The 23,125-nt window shown below is 40.2% G+C and overlaps 10 protein-coding genes across 16 annotated transcripts; 4 read left to right on the top strand and 6 right to left on the bottom strand.

Moving 5' to 3' along the window:
• The first annotated feature begins 300 nt into the window (after window positions 1-300).
• LOC108611764 (uncharacterized) lies at window positions 301-627 on the top strand. Its single transcript, XM_018004557.2, has one exon. The coding sequence runs from the start codon at window positions 301-303 to the stop codon at window positions 562-564; it is 264 nt and encodes an 87-aa protein (XP_017860046.1). The 3' UTR covers window positions 565-627.
• Window positions 301-2,188, bottom strand: senju (UDP-galactose transporter senju). The gene is made up of 3 exons (XM_018004555.2): window positions 2,035-2,188; window positions 1,861-1,978; window positions 301-1,802 (listed from the first exon to the last, which is right to left on the bottom strand). The coding sequence occupies exons 1-3, from the start codon at window positions 2,117-2,119 to the stop codon at window positions 827-829; spliced, it is 1,179 nt and encodes a 392-aa protein (XP_017860044.1). The 5' UTR covers window positions 2,120-2,188; the 3' UTR covers window positions 301-826.
• A 164-nt stretch (window positions 2,189-2,352) lies between these two features.
• On the top strand, window positions 2,353-3,862 carry eIF3h (eukaryotic translation initiation factor 3 subunit h). The gene is made up of 3 exons (XM_018004556.2): window positions 2,353-2,487; window positions 2,748-3,425; window positions 3,485-3,862. Exons 1-3 carry the CDS (start codon window positions 2,410-2,412, stop codon window positions 3,740-3,742), a joined length of 1,014 nt encoding a protein of 337 aa, XP_017860045.1. The 5' UTR covers window positions 2,353-2,409; the 3' UTR covers window positions 3,743-3,862.
• A 402-nt stretch (window positions 3,863-4,264) lies between these two features.
• On the top strand, window positions 4,265-11,256 carry LOC108610442 (uncharacterized). 5 transcript variants are annotated; one of them, XM_089464473.1, is made up of 4 exons: window positions 5,564-5,665; window positions 6,650-6,717; window positions 6,798-8,060; window positions 8,225-11,256. In XM_089464473.1, the coding sequence occupies exons 2-4, from the start codon at window positions 6,714-6,716 to the stop codon at window positions 8,584-8,586; spliced, it is 1,629 nt and encodes a 542-aa protein (XP_089320599.1). In that variant the 5' UTR covers window positions 5,564-5,665; window positions 6,650-6,713; the 3' UTR covers window positions 8,587-11,256. The 5 variants fall into 5 exon arrangements, with proteins under 5 accessions (XP_017858028.1, XP_089320599.1, XP_089320600.1 ...); XM_089464474.1 differs by having other exon boundaries at window positions 5,580-5,665; window positions 6,594-6,717; XM_018002539.2 differs by lacking the exons at window positions 5,564-5,665; window positions 6,650-6,717 and adding an exon at window positions 4,265-4,682.
• Window positions 8,583-15,846, bottom strand: LOC108610450 (uncharacterized). Of its 2 annotated transcripts, none has more exons than XM_089464481.1 (4): window positions 15,705-15,846; window positions 10,523-10,629; window positions 9,516-9,722; window positions 8,583-9,446 (listed from the first exon to the last, which is right to left on the bottom strand). In XM_089464481.1, the coding sequence occupies exons 1-4, from the start codon at window positions 15,713-15,715 to the stop codon at window positions 9,208-9,210; spliced, it is 564 nt and encodes a 187-aa protein (XP_089320607.1). In that variant the 5' UTR covers window positions 15,716-15,846; the 3' UTR covers window positions 8,583-9,207. The 2 variants fall into 2 exon arrangements, with proteins under 2 accessions (XP_089320607.1, XP_017858042.1); XM_018002553.2 differs by lacking the exon at window positions 15,705-15,846 and adding an exon at window positions 13,391-13,447.
• On the bottom strand, window positions 10,677-15,846 carry LOC108610452 (uncharacterized). Of its 2 annotated transcripts, none has more exons than XM_089464483.1 (2): window positions 15,705-15,846; window positions 10,677-11,127 (listed from the first exon to the last, which is right to left on the bottom strand). In XM_089464483.1, the coding sequence occupies exons 1-2, from the start codon at window positions 15,713-15,715 to the stop codon at window positions 10,728-10,730; spliced, it is 411 nt and encodes a 136-aa protein (XP_089320609.1). In that variant the 5' UTR covers window positions 15,716-15,846; the 3' UTR covers window positions 10,677-10,727. The 2 variants fall into 2 exon arrangements, with proteins under 2 accessions (XP_089320609.1, XP_017858045.1); XM_018002556.2 differs by lacking the exon at window positions 15,705-15,846 and adding an exon at window positions 13,391-13,509 and having other exon boundaries at window positions 10,677-11,132.
• LOC108610453 (uncharacterized) lies at window positions 11,165-14,629 on the bottom strand. Its single transcript, XM_018002559.2, has 3 exons — window positions 14,487-14,629; window positions 12,841-12,944; window positions 11,165-11,476 (listed from the first exon to the last, which is right to left on the bottom strand). Exons 1-3 carry the CDS (start codon window positions 14,566-14,568, stop codon window positions 11,276-11,278), a joined length of 387 nt encoding a protein of 128 aa, XP_017858048.1. The 5' UTR covers window positions 14,569-14,629; the 3' UTR covers window positions 11,165-11,275.
• Window positions 15,847-15,867: 21 nt separating the features above from the next.
• LOC108610445 (reticulocalbin-2) lies at window positions 15,868-19,315 on the top strand. The gene is made up of 6 exons (XM_018002547.2): window positions 15,868-16,009; window positions 16,070-16,158; window positions 16,229-16,776; window positions 17,819-17,966; window positions 18,126-18,582; window positions 18,843-19,315. Exons 3-6 carry the CDS (start codon window positions 16,533-16,535, stop codon window positions 19,041-19,043), a joined length of 1,050 nt encoding a protein of 349 aa, XP_017858036.2. The 5' UTR covers window positions 15,868-16,009; window positions 16,070-16,158; window positions 16,229-16,532; the 3' UTR covers window positions 19,044-19,315.
• A 582-nt stretch (window positions 19,316-19,897) lies between these two features.
• On the bottom strand, window positions 19,898-21,797 carry SP555 (SPRY domain-containing SOCS box protein SP555). Its single transcript, XM_018002548.2, has 4 exons — window positions 20,922-21,797; window positions 20,688-20,845; window positions 20,348-20,566; window positions 19,898-20,238 (listed from the first exon to the last, which is right to left on the bottom strand). The coding sequence occupies exons 1-4, from the start codon at window positions 21,442-21,444 to the stop codon at window positions 20,194-20,196; spliced, it is 945 nt and encodes a 314-aa protein (XP_017858037.1). The 5' UTR covers window positions 21,445-21,797; the 3' UTR covers window positions 19,898-20,193.
• A 20-nt stretch (window positions 21,798-21,817) lies between these two features.
• LOC108610447 (uncharacterized) lies at window positions 21,818-22,901 on the bottom strand. The gene has a single exon (XM_018002551.2). It carries the CDS (start codon window positions 22,412-22,414, stop codon window positions 21,818-21,820), a length of 597 nt encoding a protein of 198 aa, XP_017858040.1. The 5' UTR covers window positions 22,415-22,901.
• Between the last annotated feature and the right edge of the window lie 224 nt (window positions 22,902-23,125).

Genomic DNA, 23,125 nt, shown 5'->3' with positions numbered 1-23,125 from the left:
ATGTCATATATTTGTCATTAGTTGTGTACGTGACTCATCGTTGATGACGTCATTAAAGCATTGTGATATGTACTGCTGGCTGTACCTGGCTTTATTATTGGCATATCGTGATATACTCAATTATATCTCATCCCTACTATCGATATCATGATTAACAATCACACTGCCAATATTGCGCTTAAAATCAAAAGCCATCTCTAGATACAAAGTAGCGGTACTTTCAATTTTGGTAGTACCATTTTCAATACAATTGTAAATTTCAATTAAATGAACTTTTTATTTTAAATTTAGGGAATCACAATGAGTGATTCGGAATTCGGCATTTGTCCATATAATAAGTCGCATCGCATATTGCTCTATAGGATGCCCGGCCACATAATAAAGTGTATGCGCAATTACATGGGACCCCCCTTAGAGATTTGCAAATATAATGCGACGCATCGCATGCCAGGCGAGCTCATGGAACAGCATTTGGAAAAATGTGCAGATTACAAAAAATTCCATGAATACGAATATTTACAAGAGGCTCTTCAAGCTCGTAGATCACCGCCACGTGCTGAATAAGGGGAAGCTAAATATTATGATGTAAAGAAAAAAGAGGAAATAAAAATGTGTTTGAGTTATGTATGTTAAATGCTTATCAATTCAGAAACTATATTTGATAAAGGGAGTTGACTCTTTAGTTGTATTAAAGTAAGAATATTATCTAGAACGGAAGTATTATATACAAGAAACATTGCACGTTCCTATTACTCAACTTTTCAGAAAAAAAAACACAAATACTTATATACAGTGGCTTAAATTTAAAATTAATATCTACATATAATTAAACGATATCCATTTCCAAGTCGGTGTCGATTTGTTCGTCCAGTAGCTTGCGCCTGTCTTCTTTCTCTTTAGTCTTTGATTGAGAGGTGGCGTCACTTAAATTCGATAAAGGACGCACCTTGCCGAGATTAACAACCGGACTTTGAGTATACAAGTATATGGCATAAGAGACGACAGCTATTGCCAACGCGGTATTCATATAGATGGGAATTGCGAACAGGAAATAGCAGAGCACAGCCGTAAACATCAGCTCCAGGGCGCTGGCAAATGTCTTAAGTATTGAGTTCATGTACTTCAAAAAGAAGCTTGTTACAATGCCTATGGCAGCATTGTTGATAATAATAATCATCACACCGAATCGCGCAATGCTGCTCAGGTTCTTCGCACTGAATGCGTCCAGCAATTCGCCTCTGAACAGCAATATCAATGCATTGCAAACGATTGAGTCCATGTACATAAATATATTCTGTACGAAAATGTTGACATCTGCGCCCTTGTCCTTCAGAAGGTATTCGTTGTAGACGCCGGCCAGGCAGGAGCAGATCGTCTGGGCTAGGATGAAAATGGCGTTTATGCTAAGGTCGAAGCCCGCCATATTTTTGCCGTTTGCCTTGGAATTCGTTTGCGTGGCATTCACAGAGCTCACCCCCTGCAGGGCGACTGCTTCGCTATCGTCATTTGCATCATTGTAGAACCGATTCAAATCCACCTGCTTTAGCATGCAGCCCAGGGTTAGTAGGATTAATGATATCCACTGCCGCTGTGATAAATACTTCTTGAATATGATTTGGAAGAGTATGCCTGTGACAACCACTCGTAATTGGAGCAAAAGGTAATACGTAGTCGGATCAAATGTCGCGAGATTCAAAAAAGCCAAATTATTGTATAAGCAGTAGAGGAACGCTGGCACCATATAGAGCCCCAATACACTGCGGTCTTTGTGCACATCGCGTACCAGCGACCGAAGACTCTTGCTGTGAAAACATAAAAATACCAATTAGTAAATTACTCAGAAATATGTTTCACACTTACTCTTTGCAATAGAGGCAGGTTGAAACAATTAACTTAAAAACTTCCGTCAGCAGCACCACTGTCACTGTATTATAGCTATAAGAATTGTTCGAGTCCTGCGATGCCGTCACAAAAATGCCTACGAGGTGATATTGTAGTGATTATAATAATTTACAACTAAATGTATGCACTCACCTTGACCAATAAATAATGACATATACAGCAGAAATATAATAAAGGTCAATTTTGTGGGAAACAATTCACGCCAATTCGTCGTCATTTTGTGAGCTGCTGGTGAAGACTGTTTCTGCTGTTCAGCTCATGCAACTGTATTTTGCTTGTTTGCTTTTGAAGTCTGACACGCTAACAATTTTATTTTCTTATACTATTTTGAGATAAACAATTTTTTTTCCTTCTATTTATATTGCTATCATAGTCGGCTAAACAGCTGTTCGGTGACAGTGTTGCAAAATTGCTCGATATAGTCGGGCATTGTACAGCTTTATTTTCCTCTTAGTGTGTGTGCGTGTGCAGCCAACTTCAAGCCTTTTCTTCTTCGTCGTCGTCAAAATGGCAAACCGCGGTGGTCGTCATGCTCGCAATGAGGATTCAGAAAATACCATCAATTATGTACAATGCGATGGTCTGGTAAGTTAAATCTAGACTAAACTGAACGTGGCAAGTGCAAGGCTTAAGATCAGTGCAGTAGAAAGGCGTAAAAAAAGTCATGGCAGTGCCACGCGCTGCGCCTGCTGTTTATTTGTGTGCGTGAATATGTGTGTGTAAGAGACACAGGCTGAGAGAGCGAACGCTGCCGCCTTGATTGCAATTTGCGTTTTATGGAGAGAAAGAGAGCACCCGCCTACATTTCCACTTTTTAAATATAATTAAACATGTTCTCTTTTTAGGCCGTAATGAAAATGATTAAACATTGCCATGAGGAGTCGAGCAATATGGATTTGGCCCAGGGCGCCCTTCTTGGCCTGGTTGTGGACAAGTGCCTGGAAATCACGAACTGCTTTCCCTTTCCCAAGAGCGGAGACGAGACCATGGACGAGGAGATGTACCAGCTGACTGTGATGCGTCGTCTGCGCCGCGTCAATGTCGACCACTTGCATGTGGGTTGGTATCAGAGCTCTGATGTGGGCAACAGCCTGTCTCTGGCCCTGCTCGAATCGCAGTATCACTACCAGACCAGCATTGAGGAATCTGTCGTGGTTGTCTACGACACACAGAAGTCTTCGCGCGGCTTCCTCTGCTTGAAGGCCTATCGTCTGACCCCGCAGGCCATACAAATGTATAAGGATGGCGACTTCACACCCGAGGCATTCCGCACCCTGAAAGTGGGCTACGAGAGTCTCTTCGCCGAGATCCCAATTGTCATCAAGAACTCTCCGTTGACCAACATTATGATGAGCGAACTAAATGAGCTGCTGCCGGAAGACAAGGGACACAACTTCCTGGACCTGGGTACCGCCTCGGTGCTGGAGAACCACATGCGCAGCCTAATCGAACGCGTGGACGAACTCTACCAGGAAGCTGTGCGCTACAATAAGTACCAGCAGGTGGTCTTCAAACAGGACACGGTAAGCGGTTGCCTTTTTGCAGTTTATTAGCTTATATTAACTTTTTTCTCGTTCACCAGGAGAAACATCGTGCTCTGGCTAAGCTGGCTGCTGAGAATGCTGTGCGCACTTCGAAGGGCGAGCCTACAGTGCCCGAGGAGGAGGTCATCAAACAATTCCGACCCATGCCTGTGCCGGCTAGGTTAACGGCCACGATTACATCTGGTCAAATCAATACGCATGCCCAGCACATTGCACAATTTTGCTCTCAATCGCTGGCTAAACTTTTCATCACCGAATCGCTGCAGAACGCCAAGGAAACCAAGGAGATCAAATAGTTTAGTTTATGTTACAAATCGAGTCTTTGTCTGTATAGCGGCAACAAAAAATAAAGCCCAAACAATTTTCAGCTGTGTGTAAATACAAGGCACAGCTGAGCGAACTCTTTATGCCACATACGGAATGCTCTTATTATGTATATATAACGCTCTCTTTGTGCGATAGGTAGCTTTTCAGGCTGCGAAAAGGCCAGATCAACAACATTTAAAAAGCTAAAATGTAGCATTTTCAAATCTATGTCTAGAAAATAAGGTTCGATTATCTAGAAAAAGGTTTAATTATCTAGAAAAAAGGATGGAAGGTATTCTTAATATTAATGTAGTTTAGAATTAGATATCACTATACATCCCGCTAGGTATAGCTGTGTGTAAATGCAATTCATAGCTGGACGAAGTGTCATCTCTAATATTCTACTCTCTTTGTGTTTAGGTCGCTCTTTGTTCTGATTGGTTGATTGTAAATGCAGCAAAGCACAGTTGAGGGAACTCGCATCTCTATGGTACTCTCTTTGTTTTTGGCTCTCCCTCACGCTCTTCATGATTGGGGGTGGTAATTTTTCTTCCTTCATTTGGTCAGCTCTGTGGTCTGCCCCGTTGTTTCTTTTCAGTCTCCTTTCGTCTGCTTTTCCGTGCAGTGTTTCCACATTAAATTTTATTTCTATTTACCATTTGCAACCGCTTCGATTGGTTTGCTTGTTATTTCTCTGGACAAATGAGAAGATGCTTTCCTACGATCTCAACGAGCGTTTGATGAGCGCCGTCCACAGCGGCGACTTTGGTCAGGCCCTAGATTGCATTCTGGAAGGCGCCCAGGCCACCTACGTCTCGGCCACATGTGGGCGCACTGCTGTGGGCACCGCCGCCCTACTGGGCGATGCCGAGCTTCTCGAGCTGCTAGTCCAATCCTGCGAGGAGCCACAACTAAATGTTTATCATCAAGGTAAGTTCAAGTTGCAGACACAAAGCCTTTGGCATTAACGGGCAACAGCTGGTCGCAGAAAATCAATTAAGGGGTAGCTCTCCAAACTTGTTTTCCCATTTTCTAAATTCTTGGTCGGCATATTTTTATACATTTCATATATTTCGTTACATTTTCTTTTTGGCTATAAGAAAGTTTTACATTTTTCTAAAGACCTTTTATATATTTCTTTTCATATGTATACATATTTTAAAATATTAAGAATGGATATAAGTATATCATTCTGTATATATATTATTTTTTAAGTTTCTTTTCTGTTTAAAGAAAATTATATCTTTAAACATTTACATTTTTAGTATTGAAAATCTATTTCAGAGTGAGATAGTTTTAAAAAAAACTAGCTTGATTATGTGGGCTAACCAAACTTGAAATGATAAGGGCTGTTGCTGATACGGCGGCCTTCATAATATATTTACCATTCGTACACTGTGCACACTCAGAGAAAAACAAGCAAATATTTCCTGGAAAATAATTGAGATACGTTTTAAAATATTCCGAATTTTCCCTGAATTTTCCAAGTTTTGTGAAATTTTGTCTATCCCAATCACACCTATAGTTTTCTTACAGTGCAGCCGATGTCAGTGACCCAAATGCATTTTGAAAACTGAAAAAGAGAAACGTAAATAAAGAACAACAAAAACTAGCTAGAATGGGAGAATAGACAGAGAGGGGGTTCTTTGAGGTCAGAGAGAACCGACTGAAGGTGCAGCTGAAGATAAGTCAGCTGAAAACGCAATGAAAAATGCACTTGTTTGGCCATCTCGTTTTTCTTTTGACTTTTAGTAGGCGATCAGGTAGTCGAACGTTCACGTGTCAAAGCTGCTAGGTGAGGGAAATACAATTGAAAAATTGAAGTACTGAAATAATACAATTTTTTTTTTAATTCAAAATAGAATAGCTCCAGTTTGTGTCAAACAAATTATGAACAGAAAACAGTGTATCGAGTAAATTGATTATTTATTTATTATGTATTTTTACGAGAAATTATATGTCGACGCTCGTTATTTTAAACCTGCGATATTTCGAAACTCTCATTAATTCAAAGTGATCTCGAGTCACCTACAGAATCTATTTATATTTCGAATTATTCCCATACATTGTTATGCACTCAGTAATTCGAACTTAAAAATCATTGCTAAGAAAAACATCGACAATTCAAATTTTCGAAAGTTCTTGGCGTGTTAGTGTTGAAAATGTCATAGAAGTAGCATTAACACACTGACCACACTGTTCTCTGGCAGTGTCTCTGATTAGTACATTAACATAAGCAAATATGCAATCTGACAGCCCCATACAAAAAGTGTAACTGACTTTTTATCCCGTTTATATTGTCAACTCTTTTAATATTTAATCGAACCAGAACCTCTTTACTTTCGCTGGCATTGCATCGCCAATGTTAACCCAACATCTCTAACAGTTGGTAAGAGCTTTGAATTTGAATTTGGACTCCTCTGGATCTACCTTTCCTTATTGTGCGTGTTACGCATAACCTCCAAAACTATTATCTACAAAACGAAACTGATGAAACGGCAAATCAGGACGTTTTCTCCTTAAAACAATTATTGAAAAGCCTTCTCAGCAGCAATGTGTTTCGAAGCAAATCCGTAAAAATGAGTTCTTTTCAAATATTAATTAATTTGAAAATTAGTACGTTACGAATATGTAAAATATCAGCATTTAAATACAAACGCTTAATTTGAAGTTTTTATTCTTTTTCTCTCAATATTTCGAACCATTTAATATTTCAAACATTCGATAATTCCTAATATTTTACGAGTTTCTTGAATTTCGAAATAACGAGAGTCGACATTAATAATTTTCTAATAAATACATTACAATAAATAATAATTTGGCATAATTAATTACAATTAGTTAGCTTTGCACATATCATACCCAGAATTAAGAGATTGTTCTTTCTTTTTTTTAAGTTTCTTAAGCATTGATACAAGTTTGAATTAAAATATTTAAAACAATTGTTATTCATTGTTAAATATGGGTAATTTAAAAATTGCTTATCCTTTAATGAATGATTATAAATAGAAATTTTAAAAATTAATTTCCGTCTTCCCCTTGCAGCTCATGCCGATGCACTGGAGATAGACATTACGCCCGAGGGTATGGAGAAGCTGGAATGGGTGGACGAGTTCGAAGGCGAAAGCTGGAGCTCAGAGAATACAGAGGGAGGCGTGGGCGATGGTGGTGGAGGCGTGGCAGGCGAGGACTCGCAATTATATCACTACTATGCGAAGACCTTTGAGAACACTGGAGAGTTCCTGACCCAGTGCTGTGCCAGTTGCCGTCAACAGGATCCACATATCTACGACGCGGACCTGGTGACGCCGCTGCACTATGCCGCCGCCTGGGGCCACGTGGAGTGCGTCGCCGTGCTGCTCAAGCACCAGGCGCCCATCAACGTGGTCAACAGCGAGGGATATACGCCGCTGCACGTGGGCGCCGGCAATGCGGAGGTCACTCGCCAGCTGATCCAGCACGGGGCTTTGGTCAACTCGAAGACGCTGAGCGACGGGAAGACGGCTCTGCACCTGGCCATCGAGAATCGATGCACTGAAGCGGCTCGCCTGCTGCTCCAGACGAACGTCAATTTCAATGAGACGGACGACGAGGGCGAGACGCCCCTTATGCTGGCCGTCGCCTGCAACCAGCTTGAGTTGGCCCAGGAGCTGATCGAGCGCGGCGCACGCGTCAATCTGCAGGATAAGGAGGGATATACGGCACTCTATTTCGCAGTCATCGGCCGGCATCGGCAGCTGGCGAAACTTCTGCTGGAGCGTGGCGCACGACGTCTGCCGGCTCACCATCTGCTGCACCATTGCCTCGGTCCGGACGCCGAGGACCGGGCCATGGTCGAGCTGCTGCTGCAGCACGGCGAGAGCCTGAGTGTCAGGGACAGCGATAATCTGACTCCCGTCATGCGTGCCATACACCAACAGTTGCCGGAGATGCTCGAATTCCTTCTGGATCAGGCGAATCAGCAGCGACTCCTCGGGCTCTACACGGATGCCCAGGACGTGGGCCTGCTCCTCTTCGCGGTGCAGCAAATCGAGCAGTTGTCCGCCTTCCGTCAAATTCTGCGCGTTCTTCTCGCCAAGCTGCCCAGCGCTCGCAGGGATCTGTACAGCTTCCAGCCGCCCACTGTCGTCTGCGGCTTCGTCTACAGCGAAACGCCATTGGCTCGCGCCATCAGCCTGCAGCGCCTGGACATAGCTCAGCTGCTGCTGCGAGAGGGCTGCAATCTCTCTCAGATCTCGAGCGAACATGTGCTCAACGAGCTCCGGTCCAATGGCAATTCGCAGAGCTTGGCATTTGCGGAACTCTTAGGTATGTTCCAATTCCATTTGTACTTCACCTGTTGAATAGTCCAGCTTGGTCTGTTTCCATTTGTGTTCTCACTCTCCATTTGCTATCAACTCGTCCCTTTTCTAGTCACATCTCAGATTGAAACGCTTCCTATTTATAAGTTCCTCTGCTTTCCTCTTTTCCAGGACACGTTGGTTTCAAGTTCTCCCCGCCCACCGAAACGAGTGATAGCTCCCAGCGAGCCACGCCCACTCGCTTGGCCTTTGACCAGAGCCTGCGTCAGCTGAGCACACAGCCCCATTCGCTGCAGTCGCTCGCCCGCCAGGTGATACGCCAACAACTGCTGCGAACGCTCCAGGCCGACTTCCAGCTCCATGCCAAGTATCCCCCAACGGGTGAGAGCTCCACTCTGGCGCGCATTGTGGACGAGGAGCTGTGCATGCCGCAAACCCTGAAGCGATACCTCAGCGAGTTCTCGGATGTGCCGGCCATGCGAGGAGCCCACTTAACTAGTCAAATAATACGGTCAGCCGAGTCGTGGGATTAACATCGAGAATCTTGTGCAATTTGCAGTATTTATTTAAGTTATTTATATTTATAAATATATAGAATATGTTTTAGCGTAGGTATGTAATGTTTGTATATCGCCCGTTAGTGTAGTGTATGCAAAAATTTAGGGTATTTACTTTTAGTGTGTAGGCACATACATATATATATATATATATATATATATATATAATCATCTATATATAGAAACACACACGATATAGATTTGCGATCAAACACTTTTTGCTCTTTACATTAACTTTTTAGACACTTTCGAAAGTTACAATTGTTGCATATATATATACACACACATATTTGTATATATATATAGATTTGTGAAAATTATAAATTATGAATTGAGTTTTTCTTTCGTGTCCAACTTTTTTGTGCTTACACATTACAGGAAAAAAAAAACACATACATACAAAACACTATAAGATGGAACTAACTGTCATATTTATATATATAGACATATATATGTATAGAAAGATAGATATATTCCTATAAAAGATATGATAACAATTACCATAACAATTTGGGGCACTTATATATAGAGCTACAAAGTTGACTACTCCACCAATTACATTGTTCTTCAGGCTTGTGGCTTCGGTCGCCTTGGGGCTTAGGGCTTTAGCAGCAGCTTAAAATCGTCGTTGGCATTCTCCATGATATACTCAAAGGCGATTTTATCCTTTTTGTCCTTGAGCAGCTTCAGCGCTGGCTGCTGCTGCAACAGGTAGCGACACACCTCCAATTGGCCGCGCAATGCGGCGCGATGCAACGCGCTCTGCCCGCACTCATCCTGCAGCAAAAGGTTCGCCTTCGGCTGCTCTGCCAGCAGCTTTACAATGTTCATATGACCTATCAATAGGAGACGTATTTAGCATATATATGTATATATTGCCTATATTATATGTAGAGCTATATTACCCATCATGGCCGCTCGATGCAGTGGCGTGGCACCCGCCTTTGTCACCGCATTCACATCCGCTTTGCCCTCCTCCAACAGCAGCTTGCAAATCTCTTCGTTTCCATTGCGTGCTGCATAGTGTAGGGCAGTGTAGTCGCAATTATCGCGCGCCATTGCCTTACCCTTCCGGATGAACTCTCGCACACGATCCACTTCGTTGTAGATGGCTAAATGAGAAGAAGGATATCGGATATAAAATATTTAAGAGCTGAGCAACTTAGAGCAATCAATAGCCGAAATACTGGTATTTTAATAGAATAGTAATTATAGAGAATATTCTAATACTATAATGGATAGTGGAAATTTAATAAGGAAGGTGCAGGGAACGCTAATAATATCATTATTACTAATGATTTTTCGTGTATCTAGGAAATCTAGTAGGCATATCCATTTTATGGTTTTATTTCTCATGAAAGAAGAAAGATATACAAGAAATCAGAATTCACTTTGGAGACAATAAATATATAAATCATGACTCTTGGTCAACACATTATATGATGGGTCTATATAAAAAGGCAGTGCAAATGTATACAGAAGATATTAATGTTTGATCGATAGCTCTAATGATAATGAAAGGTATGATAAAAATCTAGATAAGATAGTGGACACAGAGACAGCAGATAATTCTAGTGTCATATCTAAACCTGGTCAACGAAAGAATCGTACGTATAATGAGGCAATGAGCAACTGAGAGGAGGGGGAGAGAAAGGGAGTGATATATGTGAAAAAATAGCTACAGATGCCTATCTGTAACAAGAGATAGCAGAAAACAGAAGTTATAAAGCCAAAACTCTAACCCAAGATGCAACTCTTGGGTTCTCTCCTTGCCCTACCTCTGACTAATTCACTCTCATGTATATATGTATATCCAAATCAGGCATATATTGAAATGAATTTTGTGATTCTACTTAAAATTAATTTGAACTGCTTACGTAAAATAGTTGAACAGTGAAATATTTTGACTCACCCGCATTCCAAATGCCCCGATCGAAATCCATGTCGCTGAGCGTCTGCTGTGCCGGCTGCGTATGCTTGTGGCACTTGCAATTGTCTGCGCTATGCTGATCCATATTTCTTGATTTGATAAAGATGAGTTGATGATTGGTTGATTGATGATCGGTATTTTGACTGAGGTTTTCTTAATGTGCTTTGAATCAAACTTTCCAACTTCGTTAGACCTCGCGCTGCATTGTCCAACAGATTTCCGCTTCGCCGCAGCTACAAACTACCTTATAGCTTAGTTGGGCTAAAGTATTCAACATAACCATGGGCGGTACAGCGACTAGGACGCCATTAACACACGGCTTAACGGACAGACGATTCGACAGGGCTTGCACCTCAGCCTGATTCAAGCCAAACACGGTACAGGTGTAATCATGCAGTGAACCCTTGACGGTGACGTAAGCGAAGTTGCCCTCCGATTGTAGAATGGGCACGGGTATGGTCACAACATTGGTCGGGCAACTGGGTGGCACAGCAGCACCAGTGGATGTTGTCGATGGCACCTGCTGTGGGCATTCGCAGTTGGTTGTCGATTCCTTCGCCACTGGCCCCGCCTGATTATCGGTCATACTTTGCTTTTAAATATATATGTATATATATATATCTATTGGATAGGCTGTCAGAAGTTTTTTTTGATGTTGCTATAGTTTCTTTACACACATATACACACGCACACACACTTACACACACACATACACACACAGAGAGGGGGAGAGTTTTACTCTGGGGAATCGACTTTATGATAATTGCCTAAACTGGCCGCCTCTCTGCCTATATTGGACAAATTCTCACGGACTACGGATACGGTTTCGGATTCAGGTTCAGGCTCGACGAACTCCTTGCGCATCGTCCACATATATTCGTTATAGTCCTGCTTAACGGCTGTCGATGAACTGGCCACAACGCGAAAACCCAAAATCTGCAACACAAAATTTTGTTCTATTCTTTGAACTTAAATGCCAAAAAGTTACAGTGAAAGCTCCGACTAACGAACTGCTCTATTAAGAACAAATAATAATAATAAAAAAACAATTTTTTTAAAAGAAATATTAAAAAAATAATTGAATTCCGATTAGAGTAAAAGAAAAAATTATGATATTATTAATTATTTATGAAATAATAAATTAATTTTGTAATTTCATTTTAGAAAATTATTAATTTTTTTTTCAGTTCTGATTATTCGAGTTATATTAAGGCTTACAGCAACATTTTATTTAAACAATTTTTATACCCTGAACCCATTTTCAATGGGAAATCAGGGTATAATGGTTTTGTTGAAATGTATGTAACAGGGAGAAGGAGGCGTGGCATACCCCACAAAGTATATATATTCTTGATCAGGGTGACGAGCTGAGTTGATTTGGCCCTGTCCGTCTGTCTGTCCGTCTGTCCGTCTGTCCGTCTGTCCGTATGTATGAACGCGTCGATTTCAGAAGATATAAGAGCTAGAGACTTCAAATTTTTTTTAAAATGTCCGTAATTACAGCGCGCATATCAAGTTTATCATTAAAATTCGATAACTCATCCCGATCTTTTTTTATCGATAAAAAACCTTATCGAAAACCAGTTATAAAATTATATCTTCTACACCTTTATTGCTAGAGTCTCCAAATTTTTAATGTATGCTTACATGCAATTTATACAATTTCGGTTTTTGTTAAAATTTACCCCCCACCCTTAAATTCACCCCCTCACCCTCACTTTTGTAAAAAGCGTATTTCAAATACTAGAGACTTGTGCTTTGGCAATTACATGCATATTCATGTTATAATCATAATCTGAAAGTTTCATGAAGATCGTACGTCCATAAAAAAAGTTATTAAACAATTAAGTTCTCATAGTAAGCGCACACTGCAGCTCATGCGTGTTTATGCGTGGTTGCTTGTGTGTGTATGTGTTTGTGTATGTGTGTGTATGTGTTTGTGTATGTGTGTGTGTGTATGTGTATGTGTGTGTGTATGCGTTTGTGTATGTATGCGTATGTGTGTGTGTATGTGTGTCTGTATGCGTGTGTGTGTATGTATGCCTGTGTGTGCGTACGTGCCTGTGTGTGTGTGTGTGCGTGTTTCTTGTGTAAGCTGAAAGACGCGAAAAATTATTGAAATATCTATTGCTCCAAGGGTTCAGGGGATCTCGTAGTCGAGCAGTCTCGACTAGAGCTTTCTTACTTGTTTATAGATATTTTTGAAATTAGTTTTACTGTACTATCCCGGTTTATGATTTATCTAAAATTTTCCTTGCCATGTATAACAGAGCTTTCACTGTAACATGTGTTTACTATACCTCTAAAGCTGATAATATGCGACACGGATGGACTAGATATACGATTGTGGACTCATCGCTGTAGCCGCCGCAGGAGAACTTGTTTAACTGTTCGATGTCGTCAGCTGAGAAAGTCGAAGCTTATCAGAATGTTGTATATATGTATATATATGTGAATATCTACATATGAGCATGTCTATATACATTAAAACTGTTTAAATTGGGGTGTTTATACAGAAGGGTAATATGACAAGCGCTGAACAAAGATAATAACAACAATCCAAAATGCTTAAAGCGCCAGCGGCATGACGTCAGTAACTGGCCTCAACGCTCTGCCTGTGTGTATGTGTGTGTGTGTTTCTGTGGCTGTGTGAGTGCTAATTAAGCAATAACTTTGAACCGACCGAATAAGTGCCGTTTTTCTTTCAACTCAAGTCTAGCACGTATCAGTATGTTTAAAGAAAATTCTATAGGTGCATTGACTTTTCCAAAATATATACTTTTTAAATATAAACTCTTTTAATATATATGTATATCTGAGTGCGTGTGTGTGTATTTGTGCTTAGCTCACCATGCAAGGCGTAATTCAACTGCACTCAGTGCGAAACAAAACGAAACTGACGGCTCGAATGTGCGACAGAAAATACAATTAATGGAGAGCGAATCAACGAGTGGGAGAGTGCAAAAGAGAGTGGAGAGCGGAGAGCAAGAGAGTGCTGAGCACAGTTGGTGCTAATAGCTCATGCTAATTCACGAATACTCTAACTATGACTTCATGTTCGTTATGGTGCCAAACCTGTTTTCATTTGAATTGCTAACGAAAAAGCAGTGGCATTTAGCATGCCTAAAACATTAATTTTAAACTATGCGAATATTAAATAAAAGCTTCAAAAAATTTGAGGTCCGAAAAAACTCAAATTGGAAACTTCACTAGGAAACATGTATACCCTTTCTTCAATATTCGAAATTTACAGGGTATACACAAAAATGAGTAAACAAGATTATAAATCGAAATTCATTTTGTGCGGGTGTACTGCTTAAAACTAATACAGTTATGTTTTGTTTACAAGGCCATAAATCCGTTCAATATACTACGGCAAAAATAAACAAAGTACGCTGAAAAGCGAAAGCAACAAAAGCACATCATTTGAAGTGATATGACAGTGCAAGCACTAATGCTTGAGGATGCCACTGTAAAGATGGACAGCACTCACAACAGCAGACACCCATAGCCAACGGCAAATATATAAGGACACTCAGACACTCAAGGACGAGCTCATTCAAAAATTAGTTGGTAGTGTAAAGTGGAATAGCCGAATACAAAGGGAAAAAAACTAAACCAGACTTGTGGGCGTGAGTTTATGCACAAGTGTTTCTAGTGTATGTGTGTGTGTGTGCCTGAGTGTGTCTGTGAAAACGTGACGAAGCACACTTCATATAATTTGTGTCGCGCAATAAGACAGAAACAATGGCAAACAAAAAGAAAAATAAATAATGAAGACGCAATTCAGCAAATTAAGTTGGCCCCCAAATATTGGTTGGCAACAAATGCATGCATACGCATAGAAAATCAACTGTTAAAATCTAATACAAACTAATTGCGAAATGAGAAAGAAAAGTGGAAGGAGAGGCAGATAGAGTGAGAGCAGTCTATACTGATGATTTACCTTTCAGTCCAGATACGAGCACACGCCATGGATATTTATGACTATAAGAGGCTAGATTGCCGCGTATGATAATGTACGGCATTTGGTATATTTTATTGTTCTTTTTTTTTACGGATTTACTTTAGCTATTAATTAGCGCGGGCGGTGTCGCTGCGTTGTAAACCGGTTCAAACTGGATAACAACAAAAATCAAATAATTATTGCTGCACGACGAAAGCTAACTGCTACGCTGACCGAAGGTTGGCTTACGACTAAATTTTGTTTGCAAGCTTTCAGGTTTTTCCGTACTGAAGTAGTTTTTATTTGTTGCTGTTGTTGCTTATTTGTTTGTTTTTGTTTGTTATTAATGTGTCTGCCGTTGCGTTACGTTGCGTTGCTCTCTGGTACACCACTCTCTTTATCTGCAACGGTTAGCAAACTATATTGGATTAACTCACATGAGCGTGAGCTATGAACAACTGATAGATAAAACTCTCCACTCGAGTTGAGAGCGTGTCGTGATTGGCTTTAAGCAAAGCAAGCAAGCACGACTTTGGATTATTATTATAATAACTAAGAGTCTATAATAAAGTTAAATGAAGACCAAGTAAAAAAAAGAAAAACGATGCAATTCAAACTACGAATTTTAGAGTTTACACAATTTCGCTTTGATTTAAGTCACAATTGCAATATTGCATATGTAACAATAAGTTTCTAAACTTGCCCATCTCTAATTTGTAGACTGAGTAAAAGCGCGCTCTTGTAAGGATAAGTCTACACAATCACACACACATATGCACATATATACATACGTATATTTGTTGACCAGTTGCATGTTTGGCAATTCACAACTCCATGAGCTATAATTACGCTGGCAACACCAGTGTAGGTGTATATATTTGGTCGTCAACCAAAAATAGTGCCGGTCAACAACTCCTACGCCGAAGCCGGATTCCAAATTGCACCATTAAAAATATCCCTCTAACTCACACAATACAATCGCACCCTTTCGATTGCCTCACATTCAGTCCTTTTGCGTGTTTTGTGCGCACACAAAAAAAAAATTAATAAATATACACCCAAGAGTCATAAACACAACTGCTGTTAGGAGGCGCTTGAACACAACAAATTGGGTGCTGTCAATGATGTCATTTGATATTATTTACTAAACTTTTGTTTCCAGTTTCTCGCCCATTCAGGTGCGCCTTTTTTACCGACCTTTTTATTTAGTCAACTCACCTTATAAGCATGCCACTTTATGTGTACGATATTTGTTTAACTTCTGTGTTAAGCTTTTGCACTTTAATTTTTATTTGATTTTATGTTTAATTTATGTTTAGTTTTGCATTACGGTCGTAGTTGGCGAAAAAATATTATTTTGCAATAACAATAGCTAGAGATGTACAGTTCCGCCGATATGCGATAGTTGCTAATGCCACTAACAACTGCAGCGATATATCGATAAAGTGTTGGCTGTGCGATAAACGCCGCTAAGTGTTGCGATTGATTTTGACGGGGGTTTGCTGGAAGCACTGACCAGAGAAGTAAATAATGTTTCTTTAAAATTGTTTGTAAATACTATAAAATAATGTGTATATTCAAAGTGCCGAGTCAAATAGATGCAATGTTTAATAAAAAAGTGCCTATCACATTCAATTGAAAAGCCAGTATGTGTGAATAGGACGAACAGCTGGTAAGCTGAAATGAAAATTGCTTGTAGTGTATGAATAAAATATGTTTATGTATATATTTGTGTATTTCAGGTTACGCAAAGCCCATTGATCGGGTTCATTAGAGTTCATAGAATTGACTTTTTGGCTATTACGTGAGTCGGCAATCGTTTAGACTCTCAAGTGCTATACAAAACAGAAGCAGCTGCCAGAGTGTGTATGCGTGTGTGAGCTGGGTGTATGTGTGTCTGTAACGCTCCCAGCCTCCAAGAGCAAGAAGGCAAACAAATAATCTCTCAGTGTGCGTCTGGCGAGCAAACAAGAAGCAACAGACGGAGGATTGCCATATAATCAAGTCGTCGCAACTGTCCGTGCCATAGTCTGTGCGTGTGTGTGTATGTGCAGGGTATATCCAAGCACAATGGCCCGTTTAACATGTTTGCCAATTCTGCTGTGCATCATTGGAGCTTTGGCTCTGGTTGGACCTATGCCCGCCAATGGCGCCGTTGCCAACAGTCACAAGCACGAGAAGCATCTGAGCAAGGAACGGGTAAAGGACGGCAGCTATGTGCCCAGGGATGCGCATCATCACAATGATCAGGGCGAACACAATGTGGAGTTTGATCATGAGGCCATCATAGGTGGGTAAACGCACAAGAAACCTCAATGCCGACTAATGTTTTGTTTATAGCACGCACAAACAGTTGTTTATATGAGGAATATGTGTATACCCTGTAGTCATTAAAAAGTGTGTAGAGTGTGGTTTGATAGGATATGGTGAAATTGTGCTAAGCATATCAATGGAGAGGAACTGGGCTAGCTACATGGTAGACACACTTATATTGGTTTGAGTTTATTTTGTGAAAATATGTATACCTTGCAACAATCGTAATTGTATACTGAAGGGTAACTGTTAGTCCAGCAAAGTATTTATATTTGGCGCAATAAATTATGTTTCATATTTTCATACCCTGTATGCGATTAAAATGTGTGCGGGCATTATAGATGGTAGTTTTAAAACGTACTCTACATCTTATATACATATATAGTATATGTATTAAATGATTTCTCTCCCTTTAATTATGATTATTTTGTCTATACCCTGCAGCGGTGTCAAGTCCATTCGGAGAGGCATAATAAAGGCCAAGTGTTTATTGTTTATATGTTTAATATGTTCAGGCTCTGTTCCCATAAGGAAGAGAGTAGTCTGTAACCATCAATAAGTAGAGTTTGGCTACAGGGTAGCTCTTTTGTGAGAACATTCTCTATAGGTCATTAAAAGTTTACTTCACAGTACATTGGGAATCCAGAAACTTTTTATTTATATTATATGCACCCATTGAAAATGGAATTCAGGGTATATTGTTTACTGCAAATGTATAAGCTCGACGAACTCTATAAGCTGTATATATTATATATATATATTCTTAATCAGGACACTGGGTCGAAACAGATTAGTCTATCTAGCCGTCTAATAAGCCACAAGCGTCGAGTGCTTGAACTTGCAGCTCTGCGTTGGCTTCAGGGTATCTCCTAGTCGGACAGGCCTCATTATATCGCAATTGTTTTTTAATATTTTAGACTTTTTGTGTGCGCACGTTTTATGCGTTTTGTGAATTAATTAGACTGCTTCCTAAAGCATATACATAAATATATTTCATATATTCCTATTTGCATTTGCAGGCAATACAAAAGAGGCGCAAGAATTTGATACCCTCTCGCCGGAAGAATCGAAGCGACGTCTGGCCATACTCATCAAGATGATGGACTTGAATAATGATGAATATATTGATCGTCATGAATTGAAAGCTTGGATTTTAAGGTCCTTTAAGTGAGTGTTGTTTGTTGATTAACCAAACGCTTAAAAGCTAACCCAAAGCTGAAGCCTAAGCATGATCGATGTGATGTGAAAATCTATCCTTAATAATTGTGTAGAAATTTATTATTAATTTGTATAGAATAATATATTAATATTAAATTTATTGCATAGGAAACTCTCAGAGGAGGAAGCGGCGGATCGTTTTGAGGAAATTGATCAAGATTTGGATGATAAAATTACATGGAAGGAGTACTTGCAGGACACCTATTCCATGGAGGATGAGAACTTCAAGAAGGAGCTCATTGACTTCGATAGCTATGAGGAGGAGCAGAAGATGATCAAACAGGATAAGGAAATGTTCCATGCAGCCGACACGAACAAGGATGGTGTGCTGAATCAGGAGGAATATGTTCTTTTCCAAAATCCTGAAGAGCATCCACAAATGTTGCCCATTCTGCTGGAGCATACGATGCAGGACAAGGATCTGAATCATGATGGCAAAATTGAATTCCAAGAGTTTGTCGGCCAGGCAGCCACGCATCACGACAAGGAGTGGTTAATAGCGGAGAAGGATCGATTTGATAAGGATTACGATACAAATGGCGATGGAGCTCTGACTGGCAATGAGGTGATATGATTGATAAGGAATGAGGATTGATGAAGATATTGATTGGAGTAGTAAAGAGATTTCGTTAAATTTTGTTCACAATCAAAGACAGACTTAAGGGTAAACTATATAGAATATGTAGTGCAGAATTGTTTGAGTATTGATGTCTGAATCACAGATAGACAAATAGGCATATAGGGTACAGTTCAATCTGAGGTCATTTACTAGATGGACAGATATTGTAGCTCCATAAAATTAATGCGCTTCTAAAATGGTTTCAGGTGCTCTCATGGATTGTGCCCAGCAATACGGCCATCGCGGATGATGAGGTAGATCATTTGTTTGTCTCCACGGATGAAGATCACGACGATCGTTTGTCCTATCTGGAAATTCTGAATAACTACGATACATTTGTTGGCAGCGAGGCCACCGATTATGGCGATCATTTACAGAATATACATCATCTTACCGATGAACTGTAAAAGAACAAAAGATTATTTTACGAATTTAATTAGAGAAATCTCTGTGCTTAGAATTTTTGTATTTTTTATTCATTTAGTTAGTTAAATTTAAATTGATGTACTAATTCATGTGGCATACATAATTCAGATATACATGTATACCCCTGTATTTAACAGTTTTCAATTTACTTTACACACGATCGTAGTAATTTATATAGACACCAAAAAAATATTTATATGTATATGAGAAGCTACAAATATGAAAATACATAAAAATAATTTTTACTAAATTATTTGTCTGTTTTGTGTTTAAGTACTTAAGCTCTTAAAATTCTATTAATATTTATATGCATATATATATCTCCATATACACGCACTTAAGTGGTATTTATATATATATCTGGATAGATATATGTATATCTAGATGTATCTATTTATCTTATTAAGTGAACTTTTGCTGTATCTCATTTTGGTTTTTGCACATTTGGACTAGAATTTGTTAAAGTTTGCAACTGAATTAATTACTTAATACATAATTTTTATAATCATTTATAAACATTTGCTTAACATTAATAAGCTGACTAGCCGATAATTTATACAGAATGTTTTGGGTGCAGCTTTCTCTCTTTGACTAGATTTCACACTCGTAGCAAAAAATACATTTTTTATACATAATTTATGGGGTTCACTTAGATCAAAGCTTATGTTATTTAAGCTATATATATATAAATGTTTTTAAGTATTTCTAATTTTTATTCATTTACTTTTCCTTGCTGCCCTTTGACTTATATCACAAATATTGCACCTAATTGGCCTATTCATTGGGAAACATTTTAGCTAGGGAACAAAACAAAACAGAACAGAAAACAATGAAATTTATCGAAAATATATAATATACAGATATTATGTATATATATACATATATATTTATATATGCCGATATATACATATTTACATATATATATAGTATGTATCAAAAACTTGCTGACATTAAAACTTGAGATTTGCGCATAGAAACAACTTGCATTTGTCCACAACATATATATTGTATGTATATCGTACAGCTGTACAGTGAGCCCTCAAATTATGGCACATATGTTCGAGTTTCACGGGCATTGTCATTATCATTCGTCATTCGTCATTCGTCATTCATCATTCGTCATTCTTCATTCTAAATCAGATCATAGTTGATCATGCACATCTTCCCCTCATCCACCTATGGAACATAGCTTATCATAGATATATATAGACTATTTGCATAGACCAAGACCTAGCCAATTATCATCTAACCCCTAGAAACCACATAATATATCATAGTTGTCTACCTGGCGCAATGGCTCCTTGTCATCGATCACCTCGCACAGGTAGTCGCTGATGGACTGTGGCAGCTTCAGCTTCTCTACATCGCCGATTGTGTGCAATCTTCGCATGATCACCGCTCGACAACGATCCTGCAGATTGACGAACTCCTGGCGGGCGCACTTAAGAGTCATTTCCGTTTTGGCTGCGGTGGAGCAGACAATGGGATAGAGAGGTTCGGTTACCTAGAGTGAAATATATCAATATATGTATATTATTTAAATAATAGAAAATATTTTGGAATTAACTGGGAATTATCAATATCCCAACTAAGACAACTAGACGACTGTATCGTGCTTAGCTCACCTTGTCTAGATCTCTGAATGCCACGCCCAGGCATTTGCCATCCTTATAGTAGGTTAATGTGCCATCGATGCCATCGAAGAGAATGCCAATTTGTGTGGGATGATTTTCGCGGAAGCGTTTTGTATATAGAAGTGCCACGCCCTTGTGCCAGAGAACGCCTTCAGGCGAAATGGATGAAAGGGATATGGTATATATAGATATTTGATGATCCTGTTTAATTCAGTGGGTACTCACCCTTGTGGGACAGTCCCCACCCATGCTCGTTCTCGCCGAGCATGTTGCGAAAGGCGTTGGCATGGAGCCGGCAGTTTTTGGTACCGATGCCGAACATGATCGAGGTGCCGAAGACTCGCTGGGAGACGTGCAGCTCCCAATAGTAACGGCCGTTATTCAAGGGTCGTTTACCCTGAATGCCAGCCGTGCCCTTGCTCCAATTGGGATGGAAGTGAACTGTGCGAAAGTTGGGTCCACTGAGGACCACCTCCTTGGACCGATTTCGCTTGCTCCACGTCCAATCGTCCTCGGTGCCATGCCCCAGGGGACCGGACGATAGTTCCGTTAGCGAGTGCTGTACCGAGTTCTTCTCCTGCATCAGAAACTCACAGCGGTTCTGATGCTGTTGGTTGTGCTGTTGGTGGTGCTGGTGTTGGTGTTGGTGTTGGTGTTGGTGTTGGTGTTGGTGCTGTTGTCGTCGACGTCGCAACGGCTGCTGAACCTGCAGCTGCAGTTGTTGTTGCTCCCATTCAAAGCTCGACATTACGCAAAAGACTTTTATAATCGATCTTACAGCTGGGTGTCAATATTGACAAACGTAAAAGATTCACAGCAAATTTGTAAACAATAGACCTCCTCGAGACGCAGCCTACCTGATTTTGACGAGAGTTTTTTCAAGACGCAATGGTCTACCAGCTAAGTCAACGCCTTCTACACCTGGTTTCAATTTGATGTGAAGTAGCTTAGGCCCTATTGTCAGTTGAGATGCTCATGCTGCTTCCCCTCATTGAAGAGAGCCCTTATCTAAGGTGGTCGAGAAGTATCCTACGCCTTTGCCTCCGTCTTTTATGAGTTGAGTGCCAATGAGGTCTTGCCGCTGCTTGTGTCTAAAGAGCTCTTATTGTGTTGGATCTGCTCTAGAGATGACTCGTTATCAAGTGATTAATCGATTCCAGCTCTGGTCCCTCCTGCCGCTCTTCCTGCAATTGCTTTTGCTCCTCCTCCTGCTCCTGAAGATAGCTGTACGTGTCCTCTTGCAAATTGGATGCCAATGAGCCGTAGCCGCTGCTCAAGGAGCTGCTGCTGCCTCGACTATATTGTCTATAGTTGATGGGATAAGTGCTCCTTGGCTCCAGGCTGCGTTTCAACTCTCTGCGTATCCGGCGCTGCTGCTTGTAGTCCTGCTCGTCGCCACGCCTCTGTGTGTGCAGCTGCAAGTGGAAATGGTGCCGACAATAGCCTTGCGGACTGTGGGCACAAAAGCGACAAGCCTCCAGATTGAGACCCGCTCCGAGTGGCAGAATTGGCTCCAAGAGGCGACGCTTTTGCTTTCGCTTCGTTTGCTCCAGCTCCTGGTTCTCGAGATGCTGCAGTGCCTTACGATCGCCCACCGTTTCGGCCAACTCCTGGATCACACGGACGTTCCGGGGAAAGCATCGGTCGTGAATACGGAGCACCAAACGTTGGCAAAAGAGGCACAGCGATTGGAAGAGCAATAGCAAAACGATAATCATATAGACTGAAGTTTATGGGGGTTGTCTGCCTCTATCTCTCTCTCCCTCACTCTCTCACTCTGTGTGTAGGAGTTGCTGGATTGCCCACTCGGTGTGCAGGGCTTCTCCTGGTCTCTCTCTGTTTGCGACTTCCGGAACTTCCTTGCCGTTCATTCAGCTCCAATTGGAACTACGCGTTTTTGCACTTTCCAAACTTTATCACTTGCCTTACATTTTAATTACAATTTTGTCAATATTTATATTGCTTGCAGCTTTTATCCTCCTCTTTGTTCCTTCCTTATTTTTGTATTTTCTTCTCCAGCTGTTTGGCTGTAATTCCCAACCGCTCTCGCTGAGTTCTTTTGCTGTTCTGCTCGATTTTCCAATTTGAATTTGTAAAAGCTACCCCTATTTTCACACAGCTGGAACGTTTCTATATGCTTTGTTTCTTCTTTTTTTTCCACCACCAATTGGAATTTCGCAGAGTATACGGGGTAGTATCAGCAGAGTATATTTATGTAACACCCAGGTAAAGACAGTTGATAATATGATTCATTAGGGATTATAAATTAATATTTACAAATTTAGCATCAATCAAGAACTGATCTGGAAATTAGGTTTATATAATTTGGAAAGAAAGCAGAAATAGATTACTATTTCTATTCAACTTATAAATCTTATAAATATTCTAAATTTCTATAAGAGGTATTTTCACAAACCATTACGATATAC

Source organism: Drosophila arizonae, chromosome 3 (genome assembly GCF_054131065.1).
Source record: "Drosophila arizonae isolate 15081-1271.41 chromosome 3, UAZ_ARI_1.0, whole genome shotgun sequence".
Lineage (NCBI taxonomy): Eukaryota > Metazoa > Arthropoda > Insecta > Diptera > Drosophilidae > Drosophila > Drosophila arizonae.
The sequence above is the reverse complement of the archived record's forward strand: the minus strand, read 5'-3'. Positions and strand labels throughout refer to the sequence as shown.